At 47.3% G+C, this 24970-nt stretch overlaps 1 protein-coding gene across 5 annotated transcripts; it reads right to left on the bottom strand.

The window, feature by feature from the left end:
• Window positions 1-2: 2 nt before the first annotated feature.
• Window positions 3-17083, bottom strand: NPR2 (natriuretic peptide receptor 2). 5 transcript variants are annotated; one of them, XM_090274403.1, is made up of 22 exons: window positions 15637-17082; window positions 14649-14854; window positions 9087-9200; window positions 8676-8811; window positions 8342-8436; window positions 7978-8110; window positions 7669-7753; window positions 7064-7193; window positions 6827-6901; window positions 6539-6616; window positions 6215-6319; window positions 6033-6104; window positions 4100-4259; window positions 3766-3921; window positions 3519-3687; window positions 3203-3349; window positions 2622-2745; window positions 2365-2433; window positions 979-1153; window positions 809-907; window positions 460-551; window positions 3-327 (listed from the first exon to the last, which is right to left on the bottom strand). In XM_090274403.1, the coding sequence occupies exons 1-22, from the start codon at window positions 16301-16303 to the stop codon at window positions 262-264; spliced, it is 3153 nt and encodes a 1050-aa protein (XP_090130529.1). In that variant the 5' UTR covers window positions 16304-17082; the 3' UTR covers window positions 3-261. The 5 variants fall into 5 exon arrangements, with proteins under 5 accessions (XP_090130529.1, XP_090130530.1, XP_090130531.1 ...); XM_090274404.1 differs by having other exon boundaries at window positions 7064-7184; window positions 15637-17081; XM_090274405.1 differs by lacking the exon at window positions 2365-2433 and having other exon boundaries at window positions 15637-17083.
• Window positions 17084-24970: the final 7887 nt, after the last annotated feature.

Genomic DNA, 24970 nt, shown 5'->3' with positions numbered 1-24970 from the left:
GGTTTTGTTGTTGTTGTTTTATAATTGGCCAAAATATTCTGGTTTAGATACAGATATTTACAGAAGGTAGGGAAGAAGGGGACCAGGCCAGAGAGGGGCAGGTATATGTACAAGGCTGAGCTACAAAGGTCAACAACTTTCATATAAGGTTGGTTTCCATTTCATATGACAATGTCCGTTTCTGGTGTATGGAGAGATGATAGCGACTGCCCACCCAGGTACCAGCAGCAGGAGATTATCTGACTTGAAAAGAACTGGGGTTTACAGAAGTCCAGCAGGTCCTTTCCTCTCTCCTAGAAGCCAGTACGTTCGCATCTTTCCTTTTCCCTGGGAGTGGAGGAGTGGATATAATTCAGATTCTTCTGTGTTATTCCCTTTATCTCCCTCTCTTCCCCCAGGAACCCCCTAATCACTTTCCTCCTCCCTTTCCACGACCCCCTCCCCAAGGCCTGCCATCACCTTCATCTCCACATCCCCCCGAAGCTCTAGTTGGAAGCATCCTAGCTCATCCAGGGCATCCTTGGTGGTAGAGGAGACATGGATCTTCAGGGCTGGTGGGCGGGGGGGTGGAAAGAAGAAGAAAAAAGGTAACAGAAGAATGGGTGGTGTCAGAAAGAGCTTTACCCAACCACCACCCCTCAGGAGGCTCTCAGTCTTCCCAGTGCCCATGCACCAGAACCTAAAAACGTCCAAGGATGGGGCAGTCAGGAACTGTGGTCTCAGATTGATAGATTTGGAGGAACTCTGAAAAGAAGAAAAAAGCAACACAGATGGAGACTGAAGCTGGGATTGAGGACTAATGTCTCACCTTGACCGTTAGACTCCATTCGGGAAGCAGTGTTCACCGTGTCTCCAAAAAGGCAATAGCGGGGCATCTTCAGGCCAACGACCCCAGCACAGACGGGTCCTATGAGAAGAAACAGATTGGGAGAGCCTGGGGAAAGTGGATACTGGGGCTGGAGAGAGAGTTAGCCTTACCTGTGTGGACCCCAATGCGTAGCCTCAGCTGGTCATGGGGTCGGTGGCGAATGCGGAAGGAAGAAACTGCGTCCAGTAACGCTAGGGCCATACGGGCAATTTCCGGGGCATGGCGCTGACCATTTCGGCCTGGGAGACCAGATACCACCATGTAGGCATCTCCAATCGTCTCTACCTGATAGAGAGGGGGACTAAAATGTCACTTCTATCTGTGTCAGTGGGAATGGGGAAGAGTAGAAGGAAACCACTATGAGTTATCCTGACAGCCTGGGAGGCCAGGCATGGACTAGAAAAATAAGTGTCATGGGCCTGAGAATATGATAGGAAGGGGAATCGAGGGAATCTTTCAATCTTCCTGCTCCACCCCAGCACTAGTGAATACCCAGAGAACATTTGCTGAATGAATGAACACCCTATGTGCAACAGGACATGGACAAATAGGCTCTGCTGTCAGCAAATGGGAAGCGAGAAAACAGGACTGACCCGAAGAGCGCAGAGGCTAGAGGAGGCCTCAGACAGCCTCAACTAGCCAAGGCAAGGAAGCAGGTGCTTGGCTTTGTCGGTTGTACTGAAGCTGTGCAAGAGAATGTCCCTGTTTTTAGAAACTAGACCCTCAATTGTTCAGAATAAAGGGGCACTACGTCTAAAACTTACTCTCAGATGGTTCAGAAAATAGGTAGATAGATTTCTTTTAAAGGAAGCAAATGGGGAAAATATAAAAAATTGGTGATTCTGAGTAAAGGGTTTATGGGAGGCCTTCGTTACAGTTATAACAGATGGTAGAGTAAATCCAAAAGGAAGAGACAGGAATGAATATTTATTATCTACACAATGTTAAGCACTTTCCACAGTTAATCTACATATTACAAATAAAACATGAGGCACAGGGAGCTCCTCCTGTTACTTGCCCATGGCCACACAATTAGTCACAAAGCCAATATTCAAATCCAAATAATTTTTACTCCCAAGCACAATAAAGCCCACCCTGTGCTAACTCAATGGATTCAACAAAAACCTTTTACAACCTACTTTGTCCCTCACCCCAATAAATCATTCTGTACCCACATCCTGTATGATTCCTCCATGTTTGGAGGGGACTGAGAGAACAGAAAGGCTGGATAGGCTGTTTTTATGCCCCTAGGAAAATGTAGCAGATAGGGGCTCAATCCTGTGATGGTTCCACCTAGGGAAGCCTAAAGATTCACAAGGAATTAGACTGGAATGTAGTTAGAGTGCCAGAGCCTCATTTGTCTACAAAGGGCCCTCCAGCACTAGGTTGCTGGAGGCTCAGGAGGGAAAACTGACCGTGGGGCAGGTAAGGTATGTGGGATGCAGGGAGACTGGGTTTTAAAGGGGTCTCAGTAGGAGGGTAGTCCCAGTTCTCACCTTGTAGACGTCAAAGTTGTCAATTATGGCATCAAAGCAGGTATACAGGTCATTAAGAAGTGTCACCACCTAATGGATGGGAAAGTTGAGGCCCTGAGGCTTGTGTCCAACTTTCTAAGATTTCTTAGCCCAAGGGCCATGACAAGATACGGGAACTCCAGAACAAGCTAATCTTTCCTATTATCAAGAATCCCTATGCCCCAGTGAAGCTCCCTCAGGTCCCTATCCCACCCCCTAATCTCAGCCATGGCTCTCACCTGCATCGGGGTACTCTCTGCTGACAAAGCTGTGAAACCAACGATGTCACTGAAGTAGATGGTAACACTGTCAAAGGCCTCGGCCTGTACAGTCTCTCCCCGTTTCAACTGCTCTGCCACTGAGCTAGAAAATAATGGTGCAGTTTGAGCCAAATTTAGAAAGAAGATGAGACAGGGAGAAAAGAAATGAGTTAGTTGTAGCATGAAAACTGAGCCTAGTGGAGGAGAAGGAAGGTGGCCAGGAAGGCAGTACAGTCTAGCTCAAGGTAAGCTGTAGAGGTGATGGGGGATTGGAATGGGCTTCCTGGGGTTGGGGACTCTATGTCTCAAGTTGGAATTATTCTACATACACTAGCTGGAACAAAGGCATGGTAGACCAATGTCCTAAGAAGAAGGCAGCACACAGCTCATTTGGAGACAGAATGAAAACAGTCTCTAGCCAGAAAGGCTAACTGTGGCCAGATGTAACAAATCAGAGTTCTAAGACTTGGGAGGTGAGTTCTCAGGAGACTGATGATGAGGCACAATCCAACAGAGCAGAATATCAAAGGAAAAGTCAGGAAGGGGGACCAAAGTCTCACTGGGGTAGAATTTGGTAGAGCAGAGCCTCAGCCTTGCGTTTTTCCTCCAGGTAGGCCTGTGTGCGTTCCTCCACCAGTTTCTCCAGGTTATTGGCGTACTGCTCCATGCGCAACAGGAGGTTGTCCAATATACTGGTGCCGCCCTCCCTGGGGTGACAGGAGGCGGCCAGAATATGGTAACTGCTCCAAGATCCTCAAGACTCCCAGGACTTTCAAACCAACCCACCCTATTGGCCCCAACCAGCCCCATCTCATCCACTAAGCCTAATGAGGCTTCTATCCCTAGGGGACGCCTCCCCACCCAGTGCCCTCTCACTTGTTAAAGCGGCGAATGAAGGCCTTAATCTGTCCAAAGTCTGGCCGCTCAGCTGGGTCCTGGGCCCAACATCGCTCCATCAGCAAAACTAGTTCTTCATTCAGTTGTGTCCGGTCAATACTAGGCCGGAAATAGGGCCGCTGACCATTCCTGACCTTCTGAACAATCTCTGAAGGTGATAAAGGGTTTGGATGAAGAACAGGGCCCCTCAAGTAGAGGATGCTGTAGGTAATAGATTGACTCTCACCTTTGGGGCTGAGGTCCAGGCCCTCCACGTAGAAAGGACCACTGCGAAGTGCTATCTCCTGTAAGATGATCCCAAAGCTATAGACATCAGCCTTCTGCATGCCTGTGGTTGGCAAGGGGTTGCCACTGAGCAGTTCTGGGGCAGTCCACAGCTTCTCTGAAAAGAGGGAACAGGCTGGCCAAGTCCTCAAAAAGGGTATTCCCAAGACCACCTGGGCTCATTCCCATAATGCTCCCCATATTACTGTCACTCCATCTCCCTCTCCTACCCTCCCTAGGTGGAAATGACCAGGGCTAGAGGTGCAAAATAAAAGTGGGCTTGGGGGAGGCCTCACTGGCATAGAGGGCGTGGCTGTCTTCAGGTTCAGCAGTTGATCGGAAGCTGGCCAGGCCATAGTCTGTGATTTTGAGCACAAAACGACTATCCACCACACAGTTGGAGGACTTGAGACTCCCATGGGATGCAATAATGCTGTTATGGAGAAAGGCCATGCCCTGCAGGATACAGATCAAGTCATGGGATTGGATCGTTTCTGGCTTAGGATAACCCCTCTCCATGAGATGGGCATTAGCTAACTGTCTAAAGATCTTGGGACCATAAAAACAGTAAGTTAATTGTGGAAGACCTCCTGTGCACAGTTCCCACCCAAGGAAGCAGGCAAAATAGGAGAGGCATCCCTTGTACCAAATGCAATCTACTGGTACCCAGATACCAGGGATAGAAGAAGTGCTTAAGCGGAGGGACAAGGGTAGCTATCAGTTGTAGCCTGGATAGGGCTGTCAGTCTTCTGAGTAACGAAGGGCACAGAACTATGAGGGTGAACTCCAAAAATGATATGATACCCATGGTGACCTCAGATGAATAGTTACTACTTAGTAAGACATGGCTTGAGACCCAAGTATCAAGAGTAAATAGATGCATCAAGGAAAAGTAACTAGTTATACACTTTAATGTATAGCCATGTGTAGGCAGGCAAGTCAGGATAAAGGAGGAAAGCGATCTACCAGAGGGGATCCTGGGCCAGAGAGAAAGTGTAGAAAATAGTAAATTAGAAAAATCTGGAAGAAAAAAAAACCTGGAAAGTGGATAAAAGTAGGAGACAGCTGCCAAGCCAGGGCAGAAGCCTGAAACTTCCGGCCCCATGGTGCCAAGAGGAGAGACCCTTTGCCTGTGAGGGACTACAAGGCAGGTCCTAAGAAGGCAGAATGGTGCATCCCCAAATGAAACCCTGGGACCCATCCATGTCAGTTCAGGTGGCACGGAAAAAAGAATACAATGTTTTGTATGCTAACCAAAACACCTCTGCCTAAATGTTTAGCTCTGGACCGAAACAATTCATAACTCTAGTCTCTGGGAACTCTTCCTTTTTATTCCTTTTGATATCAACAAAACTGTTGGGAATCTCCAAATTTGTGAATACAGACATGATTAGGCTTTTGACTTTGTTCTAGATCACTTTTCCACCAAATCATTGTTCTCTCAAGAGTCATGTTTTTCTTATATTTATCATCACACCTCCATTTGGGCACCATATCAATGTTTTAACTTTCATTTGATGGCAAGCTTTCATACACACACACACACACACACACACACACACTCACTCACACATACACTTTAAATAACCTTATGAGAATTAAGCAGAAAAATCAAAGCCAGCTTCAACTGTGGTATAAATGATCCACTAGGCTAGCTTACTGGCTATGGCACTTGCTTCTAAATACCTGCCCAACCCATGCAAGATTCAAATTTATACCCTTGCAAATCCATGGACCTCTGGGTCACCGGAATAGAGCTGAAACCTAGTATATCAGAGGATACCAAAGGTTTAGTATAATTTTCCTTAGTTTCTCTTAGTTTTATTAGTAAATATATTTTACATTTCAATTTTTCTGAACAAAAGAGATATACCAACCACTGGTCAGAGAGTAAATGATGAAAAAAAGAGACAAGTATTTCTGGAAGCCCCATTCATCTTTTCCCTGCTCAGGGATTTTAATACGAGCTCTTGGAGAGGGAGAAAAAAAACATGGAAAGAGATTTGAGATCTCTCTACATGTACAGGACTATTTGTGGCAGATAAAACTCATTCCCCTCAATTAAAAGCCCCAGCCCCTTTGTTTATCCATTATTCCCAACAACAAGAATAGGGGATATGGAGAGTATGGGACTTTTAGAGGACTAGAAGGAAAAATCATAAGCAAAGATAGAAAGATGGAGGCATTGTAAGGTGGATGAACTCTTAAAGAGGCGTAGAGAAGACTCACCTTAACAAGGTCATTAATCAGTGAATAACGAAACATCCAGTCCAAGTTGATGCTGTCATTTTCCAGAATATCCTGGCAAGTGACATGAAATACATTATGTGACTAACATAATCCCAGTAGCACAGAGTCAATGTAACTTGGGGCCTATCTCCCCACCCCTGTAATCCCCACCTGTCCCTCACCTGTAAACTCCCACGAGTACAATATTCAGTGACGATGCAAATGTTGGGAGGGTCTATGCAAGCACCAATAAAGCGAGTGAGATGGTTGAACTGAACATCTCTCATCTAGGAAAAAAAAAGAAGTAAAAGAGAATTGAAAGAGCTATAAATTAGAGAAATCTGCCACTACAAGAGAGGACCTTTCTCTTAATTGTATCTACAATTTGAAGTCATTTATAAATGAACCCATTTCTCTTGTAGCCAATTTCGCTGTTCCATAGTCCTCCCCTTTCTCTCCTCCAGCCCTATTTACACCTTGCCCTCAACCCATACACCTTTACGTACATGTTTGAGTTCAAACAGAACCTGCCGGGTCAGCTCAATACGCTTCTTGTTCACATGTTTGATGGCAACAACATTTCCCTGATAGTGGGAGAAAAGGGGAAAAGAAAAAATTAATATCCGAAGTTGTTTCTGGGTGATAGGAGCACTGCAGAACTGTGGGAGCATCTAGGAGCTCAGCTGGACATAGAGAGGAGGATTATGTGGGGCAGAGGTTTATGGGGAGAGGTGACAGATGGGGATGAGACAGGATGAAATGGTGGGGACCAGAGCAAGCGGATGACTGTTCACCTTGAAGTGACCGGTGTTGGCAAAGATCTGGTATTTCCCATGGGCTGTCATAAGCGAGCCGTAACTGGATCCCCGCTGGGGCCAAGGGCAACATGGAGGCGGAAGGATGAAAGGAACATTAGATGGCGGTGGTAGCGCAGGGGCTGTCATTACAGGCCAATGTGCTGGGAAAGGTCCAGGGCAAGAAAGGACAGGAACTCCAAGGAAAGCAGAGGGGCAGCTGAGACCAGGGCTCACCAGTGACAGTGTGAGGCGACTGCCTGCGCCTTTGTGATATCGTTCTGAGCTGCCGAACTGCAGCTCTTCCCAGCGGATGCGCCACAGCATGCTGGCCAGCTCCTTCTCCAGCATCAGTTTTCTGTAAGGACTGCACACCTCAGTTGACTGGCAAGCCCAATCCTACCACCCCGTCACCCAGCAGTGGGGTTGTAGGGGCTTCCCTGCCGCTCCTGAGGCTGCAGTTGGTACACCCAAGACACAGGACTGAGAGAGGAGGTTGCCTGTCCTGTGCTCATTTAGAAACACACAGGCCAAAGGCAAAAGTTTTTTCTTAAACTGGCAGCATATGGAAGATTCATCTTTGCCCTTCTAAGACCCGACTCAAAATCACTAGTTAGTATATGCAGTCTCAAACCAAAAGTGGGAAAACAACACCGAAGCTAAAAAAGACAACTAAAGTAAAAGGCTAGCGAGGAAGACATTAGGTCTAAGAGACAACCACCAAATTAAGAGGCCTACCCCACCCCCACATTATAGGGACCACCTGGCCACAGCCAGAAGGCTGTGTGGCTGTGTGGCGACAGGGAGGGAGGGAGGAAGTCAGTGGAAAGCCCAGAACTCACCGGAAAATGAGAAAGCTGGAAACACCAAACATGATGAAGGTGATTCCTGTGCCCAGCGCCACAATGGCCAGAGTTGAAAGTGGAGCTAAAGGGGAGAGGGGGACCCTGAGAAAGACTGTGTGGAGTTGTAAGAACAGGAAGGGTGATGCTCAGGCTGTGGGAGTAGACAGATTTCTTGAGGGAAAGAAGGAAGGAGGGGGTATAGAAGCAGAGGTAAAAGTAGAGCTAAGGTGGGGATCAACTGAGGGGAGGAAGAAGGATGGAAAGTAACGGGAGGAAGGATTGCTCCCAGTCCCTGCACACACCCACTTTTATCACAGGATGGGTCGTCCAAGTCAAAGGCACAGGGGGGATTGTCCAAGGGGGGCACCCCTTTCACCCACGGGATAGGCCGTCCTGTCCACCAGATCTGCTTCTCGGCTCCTGAGTAGTGGGCTGCAGGCTGTGAGGAAGGAGAGAGCTGGGCCCACGTGCCTGCTCCCACCAGCCTCCTCCCTTGGACCCCAGTTATCTGAATGCTTTTCTCCCTAACCTCCTACCCACCCAGGATGCAGCCCCAGCAGAGAAAATAAGTCCCTGCCTCTAGTGCCTTTGATTTCACCCCCACTGAACCCTGGAAAGCTAGACAGACTTGCAGGGCCCACATGCTCCTCCTTGCCTCCTCCCCCATCACCTGAAAATCCCCAGAATTCAGGTCTCCCATGGCCCACAGGACAAAGTCAGTCTCCCGGTCATTGTTCTTGTCCATAACAACCAGTCCAGTGACACCTAAGATAGAAAAACGTAGCCTTTACTTTGAGATCTACTCTAGGCCCCTCTCCTATCTCCACAGTCCTTCCATTACCTCAGGGTCTGTCCCTGACCCCATTTTTATTATGTGTGCACCTCTGCCATGTTCTCTGATCCCACTCATTCTCTTCCCCACCCCAGTATCTGTATTTTCTTCTGCCCGCTCCACTCCCAAGCCCGACGGCAGCCCTCTGGCCTCCATCTGACCGCTCTGTTACCGTGGTATCTCCGTCCCTGCATTTTTTCCACAATTCGAAGTCCATCCTCCCGGGTGCCTCCTTCCTGTATTGTCTCGTTCAGGACTTCAGCATATAGCAGGATCCCATCATAGAAGCAGCCAGCGATGAGGTTCATCTGGGGCGGTAATTGTGGCAGTGGTCTCCAAATGCCTTGCCAGACCCCCATCCCCAGAACCCTTTCCCAGCAGGGATCTCCTTCCGCCTTTTCTCTCTTGTGGTTTGCTTTCTCCCTTCCTCTCATTCCTAAGGTGCCACCCCCACCTCACTGGACACTGGGCAGAAGGAAAGTCCTGGATGGAAGTGGATTAGGTCATGCCCTAATGCTGAGTTTGGGGGAAGAGCCTTCCCTTGAAGCCTGGCCTGATGCTCAGGAAAGACAGATCAACTTACCAGGGAGGGGGCCAGCTCCACACCAAAATCTTCCCGGGCTCTTATCAGCAGACGATTCTGGAATTCCTGATACTCAGGATTTGGGGGTTCTCGATATGTGATGACCAATACCGTCTGTGCCCACAACACATGGGGAAAAATGAACAGGACATTCAAGATGGGCATTACGGGAAGAGAGGAAGCGGGATAGGGAAACTTAGTGAAATACACATGACATAAGATATACATGGATGAGTCTGAAGGGTAAGAGGATACTACACTCTGTGCTGTGTGCCTGTTTGTGGGGGGGGGGGGTGATGTGTGGTGTGTTTTTAACAAATTTGGGGAGAGGGAGTGGCATGCCTCAATAAAAAGGTATAGAGGATTGTTCTGGGAGAGTGGAGCCTGGGAAACAGATGAAGCCAACTCTGTCCCCCAAACCCAGCTGCTCCCTGCAGAGCTGCCACAGCACTCACATCTGCCCCATCCTTTCTGGGCACCTGCTCACTATCAAGGGTGCCTCGGACCAACAGCTCCTCTCTGAGGCGTTAATTACTGCTCATGTTATCAGGAAAATGTTTACATTTCCATTTGGGACATCTGAAAAGCGTCTCTACCCAGTGAATCAAAGAGATTTCAGGTCCTATGACAACTGGGGGAAATACTTTGAGACAGTGATTCCATCTGTGAAAAGCCATTAGCCCATTCATTTAACGTGTGTGAAACACCTACCATAGCAGCACAGTCCTGTGTACTGACATGGCCCCACACGTCACTAGGTAATAGACATGTGTCACAGAGAAAACACAGTCACACGCCTACACACATTTCATAGATAAGCTAATGACACATTCGGTCTCAGCCACACACACATCTCACTGGCCACAAGTCAGTGTGTCTCTGTCTCTCACTGGGGTGTCTGCCTGGCTCCCACGGGCCTCTCACCTTTCCCCTTTCTAAGCTGATGGACATACTGGCCTCCACCTCCACCCCAGACTTGCACAATCACTGAGACCAGCCTCTGCCTTGGACAGAAAACCGACTCCACAACTTCAGGGAAAGACTTCAGACCAATATATACTATGAAACGTGACTTTGTGAAATGACAGGTTTAAATCTAGTCATCTGTATCAGTTTTGTTAATTCGTGCCACAGAAAGCACATATAGATCATAAAGATACTAGAAATGTCACATATGATCTATTATATATCAATTGATTTCAGGTAAGAAATAATGACATCAATTTCTTTTCCTTTTTTTTTCCTTCTGTTTTACAGCTTCTGTTGTCCATCAGGACTACATTGTCTTCCCCTGGATTACTATAGAAACTTTTTATTTATTTATTTTTAGAGAGAGAGGAAGAGAGAGAGAAAGAGAAGAAGAGAAACATTGATCGATTGTCTCTCGCATGCCTCCAACTGGGAACCTGGCCCACAACCCAGGCATGTGCCCTGACTGAGAATTGAACCAACGACCTTTCAGTTCGCAGGTCAGCACTCAATCCACTGAGATGCATCAGCCAGGGCTGAAGTCAATTTCTAATATACATTCATTTTATTACACTGGAGTTTGCTTTATGATGTAATTATTCTTACTGGATCATTTGGATGCTTGATCACACACTTCTAATATTCTCCCATTCTCGGGCAAAATTAAAAAGGAGAGGGGGACTGAGCATGGGGTTGGAAGAGTTCATTCAGTAACACCTGTTCTAAGAATAAAAGATAAATAGAAGGGTAGGATATTGACAATGTAAAAAGTCAGTAAAAGAGCTGGAAAATATCAGGTTGAACACAATTTGTTTCAACATAAAGGCTGATGACAGGTTTTTAATGCTTTTTAAACAGTAAACTTAGAGATGTTTGTTTGTTTGCTAGATTAGCAGTTCTCAAACTTTTTGGTCTCATGATTCCTTTACACTACTAAAAATTACTGTGGACACCAAAGAGCTTCTGTGTATTTGTATTATATCTATCATACTTAAAATACTAGAAATTAAAACTGACAAATTTTTAAAACACATGCACGCTTCCCATAGCTACTAGAGTGATGACATCATCACATGTCATGTAGCTTCTGGGAAACTCCACTGTACAGTCATGGAATAATGAGAGTGACAGAGGCAAATAACATCTTAGTATGATTTTTAAAATAGTTTTGACTTCATGGTTCCCTCAAAGGATTTCAGGGGCCCCTAGGATCCCAAGACCACACTTTGAAAACTGCTATGCTAGACTCCGTTTTGCTGTGGCTACGAGCTACAAAAGAGAGAGAGAGAGAGAGAGAGAGAGAGAGAGAGAGAAGAAAGAAACAAAGAAAAGAAGGAAGGAAGGAAGGAAGGAAGGAAGGAAGGAAGGAAGGAAGGAAGGAACCTCCAAAGTTTCTGTGCTTGTGCAGGTGTTAAAGAGAAAAAAGTGAAGGTAAGTAATTGTGTCCCATTTCACAGTGGACCTCAGAGGGAAAAAACAAGCAAAGGCTGCCAAATTGGCTTTAGTAGTAGGTGAAAGCCAAGAGTGCACCTAAGAAATATGCAAGGGCAGCAGACGCGACGCCTGCCTCTGCCCGGGGTCCCACCATACTGCAACCTGCTCCAGCAGCCACAGGAGGCCCTATTAACTGTGGCCTACAAAGACAAAGGATAGTCTCCTGAAGAGGTTCAGCCTTACACACAGCCCTTGGTTTAGTGCTGATGGTCCCCCATCTGTAACCCAATATCATCCTGGTCACCTAGGTTGGGGTTTCTGACCCTGTAGTCCTCAAATACTCAGCCGAGGCCTCTGGATCCTTAGAGTCTGGTCATTTGCATATTTAGTTCCACTGGATCTGCTTATTCTTCCCTATTCTGGTTGACCATCTTCACATACAGTACCTGCCAGCTCTACTCCTGCCTAGACGAATCCTTAGCCCTCTCCGTGCTCTCCCCAACATACACCTTAATTCAACAAATATGTGCTCGGCACATGGACTACAAAGATGAGCATGATCCCTGCCCTCAAGCAACCTATCCTTTTTGAGCTGGGACCTTTCCTTGAGCCTGCGACCCTCCTGGAAGAGCTCTGAGCATCTACATCAAGGACCCTCACTTTTACTGCCACGTTTTTCAGACCGGCCTAGTTTTGGATGCCAGTGGGCCAGGTATCTCTGGGATAGGGCACTCTGCTCTTTAACCCTTGGCCGGCACCGACCATCCAACTTCCCTCACCCCTGCGCTGCTTCAGCTTTGGAAAAGGACACCTTACCACCCTTCACCCCCGCTCCACCCCAAAGCCTTGATTTTTCCCTTCGGCATATTCTTGACTGCCTGCTTCCCCTTCTGCTGTTGTAGCAAACTCTCCCTCTTTGTTTTTCTGCCTGAATAATACCTACAATGAGTAGAAGAACTGAGAATTAATTTATATAACTGATTGTTAGCTGACTAGATACCTCCTCCCCTACTTTAAGTGCTGGGGCCCCTTGGTTGGTAGAAATTCTCACACAAGAAACAGAGGTATTCCTCCCAGAGAAAACATGCATCACTAAGGCTATGGAATCCTCCCACCCAGGAGGGTCAAAGGGGCCTTCCTTGACCACACTAGCTAAAATATAATCCCCTTGTTATTTTCTTCTTATACCAATCTATTCTCTCTCTCCCTCTCTCCCTTTTTTTTTTAGTAACACATCACAATTTATTCTATATTTGTATTTATTTGCTTAATGTCTGTCTATCCTACTAAATGTAAGCTCCAAAAAGGCAGGGACTACATCTGTTATGTTCTCCACTGAAAACCAGTACCTAGCACAGTGACTAGGCCACAGTAGGTATTCAATAAACACTAATAACATAAGTCAGTCTTCAAATGAATCAAACACTAACTGTATAATGCATAAGTTCTATAGTAGACAGAGTTAAGCACAAAAGTAGGAAACTCAGTCTAACCTGGGGATTCAGGAATTGTTTCTTAAAAGAGAAGAGAATCGGTCTGAGTCTTGAAGAATATGCAAGCATTATTCAGAGGAACAAGAGTAATGAAATAAACAAAACCTGTCCTGCTACTGCCTATGTTCAAGTGTGACAGTCACCAACTCATACTCAGGCAGGCAAACAGATAATGGCATTCACAGTCAGACATACACTAGTCAGTCTCAATCACATACATAAATCTTACTCATAGGAGAAGATGGCCACTTAAGTCTAGCCCTTAGAGTCAAAGAATCTCCAGGCTGAACGGACCTTAAGGTTATCCCACATACCATCTTACATCCTTTTTGGGAAAAGGAGGAATATGGATAAATAAATAAGAAATGCTTATGTACATAAGTTGGTGAAAAATGTGTGGAAGAATCAGGGAACAATTCATGGGTATGATCTTACGAGGCGAAGAATTGAGTGAAGGGAAGGAAGAATATTCCAGACAAAAGAATCAAAGAGCACAAAGATGGGGGCAGGCGGGGATGTCCAGGGGTCAGGGGCTGGAGTACTTGGCATGAAGGGCATTAGGAGATAAGACTGAAAAAGCAGGTGGAGGACAGACTATAGAAGGTCTTAAATGAAATAATAATGAGTTGGAACTTAATTCTGTAGGAAATAAGTCACTGAAAGTTTTCATAAGAGGAGTGAAATGAACAGAATCATGTCAATTCTCCCTACAAATTGTTTCTCAAATCTATTTCTTTCCATTCCTGCTCTTATCACCCTAGTTCAAGGTCATACGACCTCACTCCATTCTGAGTGGTTTCACTGCTTCTAACCTCCTCTTCTTGCAGTCCAGCCTGAATTCTGTCACTGTATTTCTCTTCACAAAAAATCTCAAGGACCCCACATTCAAATCCAAGTGCCTTAATCTTAGATTCAGAGCTCTGCTTAATCTGATTATACCTTAGCAACTTAATTTCCTGTACCCACTTCAAGTGAACCCTTCTTTCTTGTCATGCCAGTATCTTCTTAGTTCCCCCAAAATGCCCATTCCAATCTTTTTCTTTGCTTAGGCTGCCTGGATCCTCACTCACACCCTAGGAATATAACATCTATCTTTAAACTCACAATAGAGCTTCACTTCCTTTATAAAAGGCATCCCTAACCTCAGCCACACTGAGTCGCCCTCCTCTGAACCACTCAAGTTCTTTCTTTTTAAAAAATTTTTATTTATTTAATCTTTACTGTATTCTTTTTTCCATTACCCCTTAGTCCCCTTTAAAGTTCTTACTGTCTGTTCCAGGACACATAACCATAGCCTTTCTCGCATTTGTATCAAATTGTATTACATCATTCCTCACCTCTCCAGAAAGGGTGGAATTCCTCCTACCCACTGGGACCAGACATTTTCCTGAACATTTCTTCCCCACACTACAGTCTACTACTGGTGCTTAGAAAAGTCAGTGTTCTGGGATCTTGGGAGGCTGCCTTGGCAGACACACTAAAAAAGTCACAGTGGTGGGGGAGTAAGAGAGAACGATACTACACTAGAAAAGCCTCTGTTCACATCACTCCTGCACGTCACAATTCTGCCCTGTTCCTGGAGTTTCTGTGGGGTCTTGCAAGAGACAGAGGATCTCCAAAGAAGCTCCACTTCCCCTACCTCCTTCAAGTTTGGCTTAAATGATACCTGAAAGGCCTCTCTGAGGGCCTGGGCCTGTTCCCAGGTGCGATTGTCCTGCCAGGGCCGACCTGTAGAGCGTGTGGGGCTTGCACGGAGACTCTCTCCAAAGACATCCAGGTAAAAGAAGACATAATCCCCATTGGTCAGGTTCTCCCTCTGGGCCTGAAGCAGGATCTCATGCAGCATCTCCAGAGGGCCGCAGATATATACAACTGGGAGCGGGTATGGAACAGAGGGGCACCCTGAGAATGCATCCAGGTTCCCAAACAGCCCCCTCTCTGAAACCATCTTCATTTCCATCTTTAGCAAGGAAGAGAGTGCCCTAACCTATTAACCACCCAACAGATGCTCTCCATGCCTCCTCCTGGAGTCTAGGTCATAAGTACCCTGGGGCTGTATGGACCATCTGGCAGAGGTCAGAGACTGACTCCAGCCCCCAGAGGAAGAGAGCTATCAGACTGAAGCCCCACCCCTTCCCAGACCCCTGCCTGCTGCTCCCATCCAGCCATCCTCACTCGCCAACTCTGCCCGGCCTTTCCCTAGGCTCGAAGGCAATGGCTGCTCAGAATTTCTCAGTGTGAGCTTTATCTCTCTTTCCCAACCCAATCTGCTGAACCCCAAAACCTGTTTATAAAGTCATTACTATTTTAGTGATTTACCATAGACCCACTCTAGAAGGGGTGTTGGTACCCCAGACTGAGAAGTCTCTGCTCAGTCATAAATTTGGAAGTGGCCATCCACCTCATTCATTCCTCACAAACTTCACCCCTCATACTAGCTTATTCCTTGTTTACATCTACCTATGACGTCGGCAAGCTCTCCCAATATAATGCCTTAGCCCTCACACAGGTGCCCTGTCCACATGTGCCTCCTGATCCCAGCCACCACACACAGACCCTCCTCTACCGTTTCCATCTATGATTTCCCAGTGCTGAACTCCAAGAATACAGCGACCCTCCTCCCCTGACCCTACAATAGCCTGGGCCACACTCACTGCGCCCGTTGGACCGGATGAAGTGGGTGGCCTGCTCAGGGCCCCCTGGCTCACGGGCATACACGTGGTGCTGCACACTGAGGTTGCTGCCCTGCAGGGCCTCAAAGACGCCCTCGATGGTGAAGTAGTGAGGCCGGTCATCTGTGCGAGCATCCAGATACAGCAAGGCAGCACGAGTAGTCCAATTGAAGTGCCCATGTAATGTCACTACAAACTCACCCAGCTTGGGAGCCGAGGGGCCAGTGCGTACCAGGGTACGATAATGCTCATTCTTAGCCGCAAAACCAGAGGCCACAGCACCCGCAGTCAGCAAGGGAAGGCGCCAATGTGAGGCAAAGCGGGCCACAGAGGCAGCAGGGTACACGCAACCAGGGCCCAACAGAAGGTCAGGGTCATGGTACAGCTTGAGGTCCACAGCCCGGAGTGGTGCCAGGTACTCAGAGCAGGCGCCATCTAGTTCAGAGCTGACAAACCGCAAGTCCACAGGCAGTGCCCTGCCCAGCGCCTCCACAGCTAGTGCCACAGCAGGACCCACCCGTGGCCAGGCCCAGGCATAGCTCAGGTTGTGTTCTGGCAGCACCACCGCCAGCGTCAGGTTCCGCGCCAAAGGAGGACGCACCCCACCTGCCAGGGCTGCCACCAACAGCAGGAGTGATGGCAGTGCCATGGGGAGAAAGCAGCAGCCCCACCACCCCCAGAACCTGGGGCCACTCTGGCCTACCCTGGAGGCACACGCACCACCCAGCCTGGAACCTGGGGAAGATGGCCAGGAAGAGAAATCAGGATAAGTTAGAGACGCAGGGACCAAAAGTGGTAGGGTGGGAGAGGAGGAGGTGGAGGAAGGCCCAGGAGGTGGGTAAGGAGTGGGTCTGCCTGCCTAGGGCAAGGACTGAGGACTAAGCAGGGTGGCAGGAGGAAGGAGGGTCCCAGGGGGCTCGACTGGGACGGGCACAGTGAGAGGTGAAGTAGGTTAATGAATCTAAAGTTAAGAAGGAAGAGGGGCTCCGAGGCTGGGATGGGGTGGGGGTTGGGGGGGAGGCTGGTACAAAGAAAAGGCCTGGGGGGACCTCTGAGCTGAAGGGGCTAGGAGGGCAGAGAGCGACAAACAGGAGGACCAAGGGGGTAAGGTGGGAAGGGGCCCGCACCGCGGAAGGACTGGGACCATGGGCAGGCGCGAGCGAAGCAAGGCCTGGGCCGGAGGGGAGGGGAAGGCAGGGACAAATCTCCCTGTGAAGGCTTCTCCTGAAGCTCCAGCTTGGACTAACGGGCCCAGGGCGCTGGTCCCATCCGGAGCTGCGGCGGCCCCACCCGTGTCCCAGCTCCTCTCCGCTCCGCTCCTCCTGGGCCCGGGCGGCTGGCGCTGCCGGGCGCTTCCTCCCGCCCCCCGCCTGGGCCCCCGGGCGCGCCACTCGTCCAGGTCAGGTCGCCGCGGCCCGGCCCGTCTCCGCTCGCTGCGCCGGCGGCGGCGGCGGCCGAGTGTGGCTCCCCGGGCAGGCCGCCCGCGCCCGCCCCGCCCCCGCCCGCGGCCCTGCCTCCTCCCCCGCTCCGGCCCCACCCTCCGGCGCCTGCTGTCTCCCCGCCTCCAACCCCCCAACCGGGCGCCCGGGGACCTCCCTGGTCCCGAGCCCACCCGGTGACAGCTCGGGGGCTCCGTGCAGGGCCTCTCAGGCTGGCGAGGTTTCCGGGCACCCCTTCACTTTAAGGGCCTACCCCTGTCTCCCCCACGCCCCGGGGCTCTCTCTCCATCTCACACTCTCCGATCAGCCCAGAGCCTCTCTCCCCACCCCTCACGTGTCCCTCTCTTGTTAGGGTCCCCTCTCTTAATTCCGCTGAGTCCTGTAAATACTCCAGTCTCCAGGAAGCAGTCAGAAACCCCCAAATATTTGGAATCTTCACTAGTCCTCCACCTAGTAAACCATAACACATGCTCCTTGCCAGGAACCTCTCACTCCCGCACCGGCGAGACGTGCCTGCTTGCTGGAAGACCGGCCCCTCCAGGACCCAGGGTCGCGCACGATCGGTTCTTCCTGGGTCCTTACAATGCCCATGAGTCTCCTCCTTCCTTAGGACGCAACCCTCCCATCTCCCTCTTCCCGCCCCCATGCCCCCTGAGTGCCCTCCTAGGTCCTCGGAGACCCCCCGCAGCCCACTGGCTTCCACCACGCCATCTGCTCCAGGGCAGGAGCCCGGAACAGCCTCCTGTCTCCTTTGTCTCCCACAGCACAGGCTAGCACCTGATAAAGCTCAGGGACTGACTAAGCAGGACATTCCCCCTGCAACAGAAGTCCATGGTATCCCCTTGGGTTCCGCCCACTCCCAAGCTTCCAAACTAAAAGGCTCACCCCAGATACCCCATATCTGGAGTGCTGATCTGATTCCGAGGAACAGCTTGTCAGGGATGATATCATGGTTGCTGGGAGGGACTGCTATGGGACCTTGGGGAGTTTTTCTCGACGGTCATAAAGGAGATGCATATAAACCCATTCTCCCCACTGTCAAGAGCCACGGTTTGTCTCCCCCTTCACGCCATGCTGCAGATATCACAGTGCCAAGAAGCTGAGAGAGCTCCTGGATAGTAGTGTGTGTGGAGTGGGGTGGAGACTGCGGGGGGAGGGGTGCGGAGAGAGTGAGAGAGAGAGAGAGAGAGAGAGAGAGAGAGAGAGGGAGGAGGGGGCGTAGTTTCTCTGAGATGAAGGCGACACCTAGTGGTTTTGGGGGGGAATTTAAGGACAAAGTTACTTTATTCTTAGGTCGATGTTTCTTTATTGAACACTGGCTGCCTTGCACAAGCGGTAGGGGTGAATTAAAAAAAAAAAAAGCTGAATGATACAGCCCTTACCTTTGAGGAGCACATAATTGAATCCTTGAGGGTCCGAGACCAAAGGCAAGCCCCCCCAACAACTGTCTATTGCCCCAAGACCAGTAGAAATGGAAGTAAGACAGTTCCTTTTTTAACAAGGAGGGATGGTAACTCCAGTTCCAGCTTCCAACACTGGTAGTGAAAAGGAATTTCGTTTTATCTGAGCAAGGAAAAGAAGGATAGAATAGTCAAAAGGGTGATGGGAAACCTAAAAAAAGACATGGCTCTAACTTCAGACCAAGTCAAGTAAATAATACTTTCAATCAACTACACACAAGCTTAATGAGAGAAGCAAATCCAGAATGACCCAGTCTCTGTCAGAATCACAAACTTTCGGGACTAGGAGAAATCTTACAAATATATTGCTCAATCCCTTCATTTAAAGATCACTGAAATGGAGTCCCGAAGGGGGAAGTCACATAACTTCTTCCCACAACCTTACTTGACTTTTCATTGCAGAGCGGAAACTAGAATCAAGTTTGCTGGTCTTTTAAGATGTGGCTCTTCTGCTCACTCATGGAATTCATCATATGAAGCTATGCTTACAGGGTAATGGTCACCAAAGACCCAGACACGTCTCTCTGGAACACCTGCAGACCCACCACTGTTGCCCAGACTCCCAAACAAGTTCAAGTGTGTGATATGCCATTTCAAGCATCTTTCCCCCTTCCTCATCCTTCCAGCTGGCCACTAATACTAGAAGGTGGAAAAGGGCAGAGAATTAAAAGTTTATCACTCCCTGGCTGCTGTGGCTCAGTGGGTTGAGCGTTGGCCTGTGAACTAAGTGTTGCTGGTTCGATTCCCAGTCAGGGCACGTGACTAGGTTGCACGTCAAGTCCCCAGTTGGGGGCACTAGTGAGAGACAACCACACAGTGATGTTTCTCTCCCTCTCTTTCTCCTTTCCCCTCTCTCTACGAATAAATAAATACGTTTTTTCTTTTAAAAGTTCATCGCTTAATATGTGAAAGGCAGTGAAGGGTTTTTGTTGTGTTTTCCATTTGGGGAGAGGGGGTTGAACATGTAAGGTAAATGAGAACATTAGTTACCTGTAAGTTCCAATTACCCGATCACTGTTCTCATTGATGTGGACCGTAAGATTTTGGTTATATGTGGTGACTCCACTGCAACTCAGGCAAAGCCTGGAAAATCTAAAGATCCCGCTGGCCTACGCAGCACCCAGTTAGGATCCAACTTTCTCTCTGTAGGGTTCAAAATGCCTCCTTCGCAGACACCATCTATAATTCCTTCTGGGACAGAGCCAGTCCAAGCACCTCATTTCTGATCCAGAACTAAACTGTCGAGCATCAGATCAGCTAGTTGCTAGCAGTTTCTGTGGTTTCCATCCTGCCCCATTCCCTAGTGGCAAGAAATCCTGACTTCAGTCACACATAAGCCAAAGGAACCTCAAGACTCCTGTTCAGACCTAGAACCACCATGGGATTCAGGCTCCCACTGATCTGCATGACAAGCCTTGGCGCCACAAACTGACTTCCTGTTCAGCACTGAGCAGTTATATAACTTACCTGATTTCACAGCTAACTCTGGAACCTTGGGTTTGCTCCACACCAGACCATGCCTCCGGGTCTATAACATTCCAAAGAAGCAAAACACCTTACAGTCTTCTCTCTGCTTGACTAACGCGACTTGCAGAACAAGGCTTTGATTACATGTGACTGTCTCCTGCACACAAGACAGACAGGTCCAAGAGAACCTGTCAACAGAAGGCAGAGAACAGCCATGGAAAATAAGGTAAAATGACGCAGATAAAATACATTTCAAATGCAGCATTTCGATAAGGGAGAGGAGGAAGCAGTGCAAAAAGGAAAACAGTAAGATTTTTGAAGACAAAGAAAGACTTCACTAAAATTCTGCATTATTTCTTTTTGCCACAGCAATGAACAGATAGAATCCTGAAAATAGGTCAAACCCCCATTATTGCTCATGTGGCCCGCTTCCCCCAACTCACTTCCCTCTCTCCATACAGCAGTACACAGTCTAAGTCTGGACCTTAGGTCCAGTTCACGGTCTCATAATACTCAATATCCTTAAAGAGCTGCTGTTATTGTTTAAAGGGTCAAGGGTTTTTAATCTGAATTCACACATTGCTTTCTTTTATGAGTTAAAAAGTTTTTAAATTTAAAATATTTTCAAATCAGATCTCAGCTTCTAACTTACCTGTCAAGATATGTATTCTAAAAGTTGAACTTGTACCACACTCTAAGGGCCAGAAATATCAGTATTGTGAAAAGACTGTACAGAAGAGTAGTTTTTCTATGGAAAATCCTTCAATGATTCCTAAAAGGGAATTTCAGAATTATCAGGAGAATTTATCTTTGAAATGATTCAAGCTCCAGGAAAACCTATTTTTTTACCCATCTATTCCATCCAAGCTTGGCCAGCACCTCTGTGAGTGTCCAGGAAGTTCCCAGTGGCTTCCACAGCTCTTCCACAAATGGCCTGTTTCCCCAGATACATACACTGCTTCCCTATATTCCTTTTACCACCCTTCACCATTATTACCAACCCCAGTAATTACTTACCACTCCTGAGGAGTGTCTGATAGCACAGAGTCTCAAATATAATGTTCTCTGTTATAGTTCCATCTCTTCTCCACTTAAAGTTCTACTGACTTTACAAAATCTTTCACTGAGAAAAAGTGGCAGGTGTTCCCTCACCTTTTAAGTCCTGCTCAATATACAAATCTCTCTCATAAAAAGAAGCAAAGGAAGTATGATCACAACAGAAATGTATTCATCACTATTTCATTCTGCTCTGCTTTGGATTTTCTAGAGAAGCCAAAGACTGGAAGAGGAGGAGAAATTTGAAGCAAGATTTGAAAAAACTGTACTCCTTTGCATGGCTGCAACATGTTAGTGCAAACAAAAAGAGGTAGTTATCGGTGGCAGACAGACCAAAAGCAGGAAGACCAGTTAAGAGGCTCCCAGAGAAATCTAACCATGAAATGCTAGGTGCCTGGTCTAAGATGATGGACTAGTAATGGAGAGAGAGAAACAAAGGAGAGAAACAGCAGGACTTGGTGGCAGTCTGGATCTGCTGGATAAAGAGGAAAGATTACTCCAAGACAGGGGTCACAGAGGCAAAGGCCAGGCAGAAAATGTAAATGTGAGAATTAGCTGGGTGAAGAGTTGCAAACCATGAAGCCCCTGCTCCATCGTAAGCGGATGCCGCCACTCTGGGATGGAGCCCAGAGTTGCCATTTCTCACATTTTTTTCCTTTGGATTCTTTCAACAGCCTCTGTGACAACTCTCTGGGCCTCCGGTCTCACCTCCCTCCAATTCATCCTCCACAATGTGTTCAGATGCCAAAGTGACCTTTTGAAACAAAAACCTAATTATGTCACTTCCCTGCTGAAAATCCTTAAATGGTTCCCTGTGAAAACTCTGATTTTCAAATTGTTATTTTTAGCAGCAAAACCCTTCCTTCAAACAAAACTTTAAGCATGAAACGAAAAGAAGCCCAGCTGCTGCAGCTGAAGTAGCAGTGGTGGACCCAGAAACGAAGCCCCTGCCCTCCGCACCCTCTGAGCCCCTGCATCTCTGGATGGTACCCTTCAAACAGGGGAGCACAGAAAGACCTTCCAAGGGGTGTGTATGCACAGGTAGTTTCAAGGGAATTCATTTCCACATCCTCATCTTCTATATGTTCTCTTCCCTAAAACTGATCTGCCCAGGAATGAGCCTGTCTGTGCTCACACAGTCCTTCTCCCATGGGCCCCTGCCCATGCCAAATCTTAGGATGAGCTCTTCTAGGGTAGAAAAACTGCAAGGGCATCAAGCAAAGGGATATATAAATAAAGATATTGGTCTATGGAAACTTAAAGATTAATCAAGGTACCTTAAACTAATGGGGTCTTCCTGCCTTTTCCTACCACATACATACTTCTGCTAAGGGTAAAACTTGGCATTGGAAATGGGGTGGATTCTCTCCAATCAGCATAGCCAAAGGAGAATATATTAGTGACATATTTTCTTTTAGAAGTAACTGGAGTGCACTAAAATAATTGAATTGTACTGTATATGAATTATACTTCAATAACCTGATTTAAATTTTAAAAAGTACAACTAGAAAGTTTTTCAGCCATCAAAAAATTCAAATACAAGCCCTGGCTGCTGTGGCTCAGTGGATTGAGCGCTGGCCTGCGATCCAAGTGTCGCTGGTTTGATTCCCATTCAGGGAACATGACTGAGTTGCATGTCAGGTTCCCCTGGTCTAAAATAAAAATTCATAAATAACATGACCTATCTATACACATAATTGCAAAACACCACAAGTGCTCTAGATGTAATATAAAAAAGGAATAAAAGACAATAACATAATAATCATAGGTATTTCAATACATAAATTGTTGAACAAGAGAGTTAAAGAAGCATGCAGATGCTTGTACCTAACTGTAAGAAATGAGTAAGCTAGAATTTAAACAAAGTAACATCAGAAGCCATTACATTTTTTTTAAAAAAAACCTGCTAGATTAAACAATAGTGTTAGGAGAAGTAATAATAAACCAGATTTACTTATATATAACACCCTACACAAAAGTTTGGTGGAACAGGACTTCAGGACAAGATGGAGGCTTAGACAGACACGCTGAATCTCCCTCCACAACTAAGGACTACAACTACCTCAAAACTAGAGACAACCAGAAGTTCCAGAAAATCTAGCTGCATGGAAGTCCAACAAACAAAGATACAAAGAAGAAATATTCATCCAGACAGGCAGAAGGGATGGAACCGGGGCAGAGAGGATGCAGTGTGGTGGTGGGAGCAGTGGCAGCAGCAGCAGGCCAGTGGAAAATGCAGTCACACATTTTAAAAAGTAGGGAGGGATACCTGGGGAGCGCTCCCAGCACCAGATCAGAATGCACAGCTCATGGTCCCAGCGCTGGTGAAAATAAAACCAGTTATATAAATAAAACCTCATTGCTTCTGACTGTGCAAACCAGTGGGGGTTGGAGTGGAGGCAGAAACTGCCGGTCTCTCAGCAGAGTCCACTTGTTTAAAGGTCCCGCACAGTCCTAGAACATCTGCAGACCCACCCACTCTGAGAATGATGGCCAGGGCAACAGCTAGAGAGGCGCCAGTCCCATACGGAAGTGGGAGAAGTGCCTGGAAAAGGGGCGAGTGCTGAGCAAGCAGCATGGTTCTCTCTCAGACCCCTCCCCCACACACAGCGCCACAACGTGGTGAAACTGGTCGCCCTGGACTGATGAATACCTAAGCCTCCACGCCTTACAACATAACAGGTGCAACAGCTGTACCTAAGACACAGGCAAACAAACACAGGAGCCTGTCAGAATGAGGAAACAGAGAAGTGTGGCCCAAAAGGTGAAATGGATCAAGGTTTCAGTGGGAGGACTACATGACGAGAAGATAGCCACCCTAACAGATGAGGAGACAGAAAACCTAACAGATGCAGAATTCAAAACATTGGTGATAAAGCTGCTCACAGACTTGACAATATGTTTAAGTATGGCAAACGCATAAGGGAAGAAGTGAAGGCTATGCTAAGTGAAACAAAGGGAAATCCACACAAAACCAATGGTGAAGGGAAGGAAACCGGGGTTCAAATCAATGATTTGGAACATAAGGAAGAAAAAAATGAGGAAACAAGAATTGAAAAAAACAAGGATAGGCTTAGGAACCTCTGGGAAAACTTTAAACATACCAACATCAGAATTATAATGGTGCCAGAAGGAGAAGGGGAAGAGCAAGAAATTGAACACTTATCTGAAAAAATAATGAAGGGAAACTTCCCTAATTTGGCAAAAGGAATAGACATACAAGTTCAGGAAGCACAGAGAGTCCCAAACAAGCTAAGCCGAAGGAGGACCACACCAAGACACATCATAATTAAAATGCCAAGGGTGATAGATAAAGAGAGAATCTTAAAAGCAGCAAGAGAAAGGCAGAGAGTTACCTACAAAGGGGTGCCTATAAGACTATCAGCTGATTTCTCAAAAGAAACTTTACTGGCAAGAAGTATTCAATGTGATGAAAAGCAAGGACCTACAACCAAGATTACTCTATCCAGCAAAGCTATCATTTAGAATGCAAGGGCAAATGAAGTGCTTCCCAGACAAGGTAAAGCTAAAAAAAGTTCATCATCACCAAGCCATTATTATATGAAATGTCAAAGGGACTTACTTAAGAAAAAGAAGGTCAAAACTATGAACATTAAAATGACAACAAACTCACAACTATCAACAACTGACTCTAAAAAATAAAAACAAAATTCAACTAAGCAAACCAGAGTGGGAACAGAATTATAGGTATAGGAATGATTTGGAGGGTTATCAGCTGGGAGGGGGGAGCGGGAGAAATGGGGAAATGGTGCAGGGATTAAGAAGCATAATCAGTTGGTACAAAATAGACAGGGGGAAGTCAAGAATAATATAGGAAAGGGTGAAGCCAAAGAACTTATATGCACGACCCATGGACATGAACTAAGTGGGGTG

Source organism: Furipterus horrens, unplaced genomic scaffold (assembly GCF_987537825.1).
Source record: "Furipterus horrens unplaced genomic scaffold, mFurHor1.1.pri manual_scaffold_4, whole genome shotgun sequence".
NCBI lineage: Eukaryota > Metazoa > Chordata > Mammalia > Chiroptera > Furipteridae > Furipterus > Furipterus horrens.
Note: the sequence above shows the minus strand (reverse complement) of the source record. Positions and strands in the feature narration are given on the sequence as shown.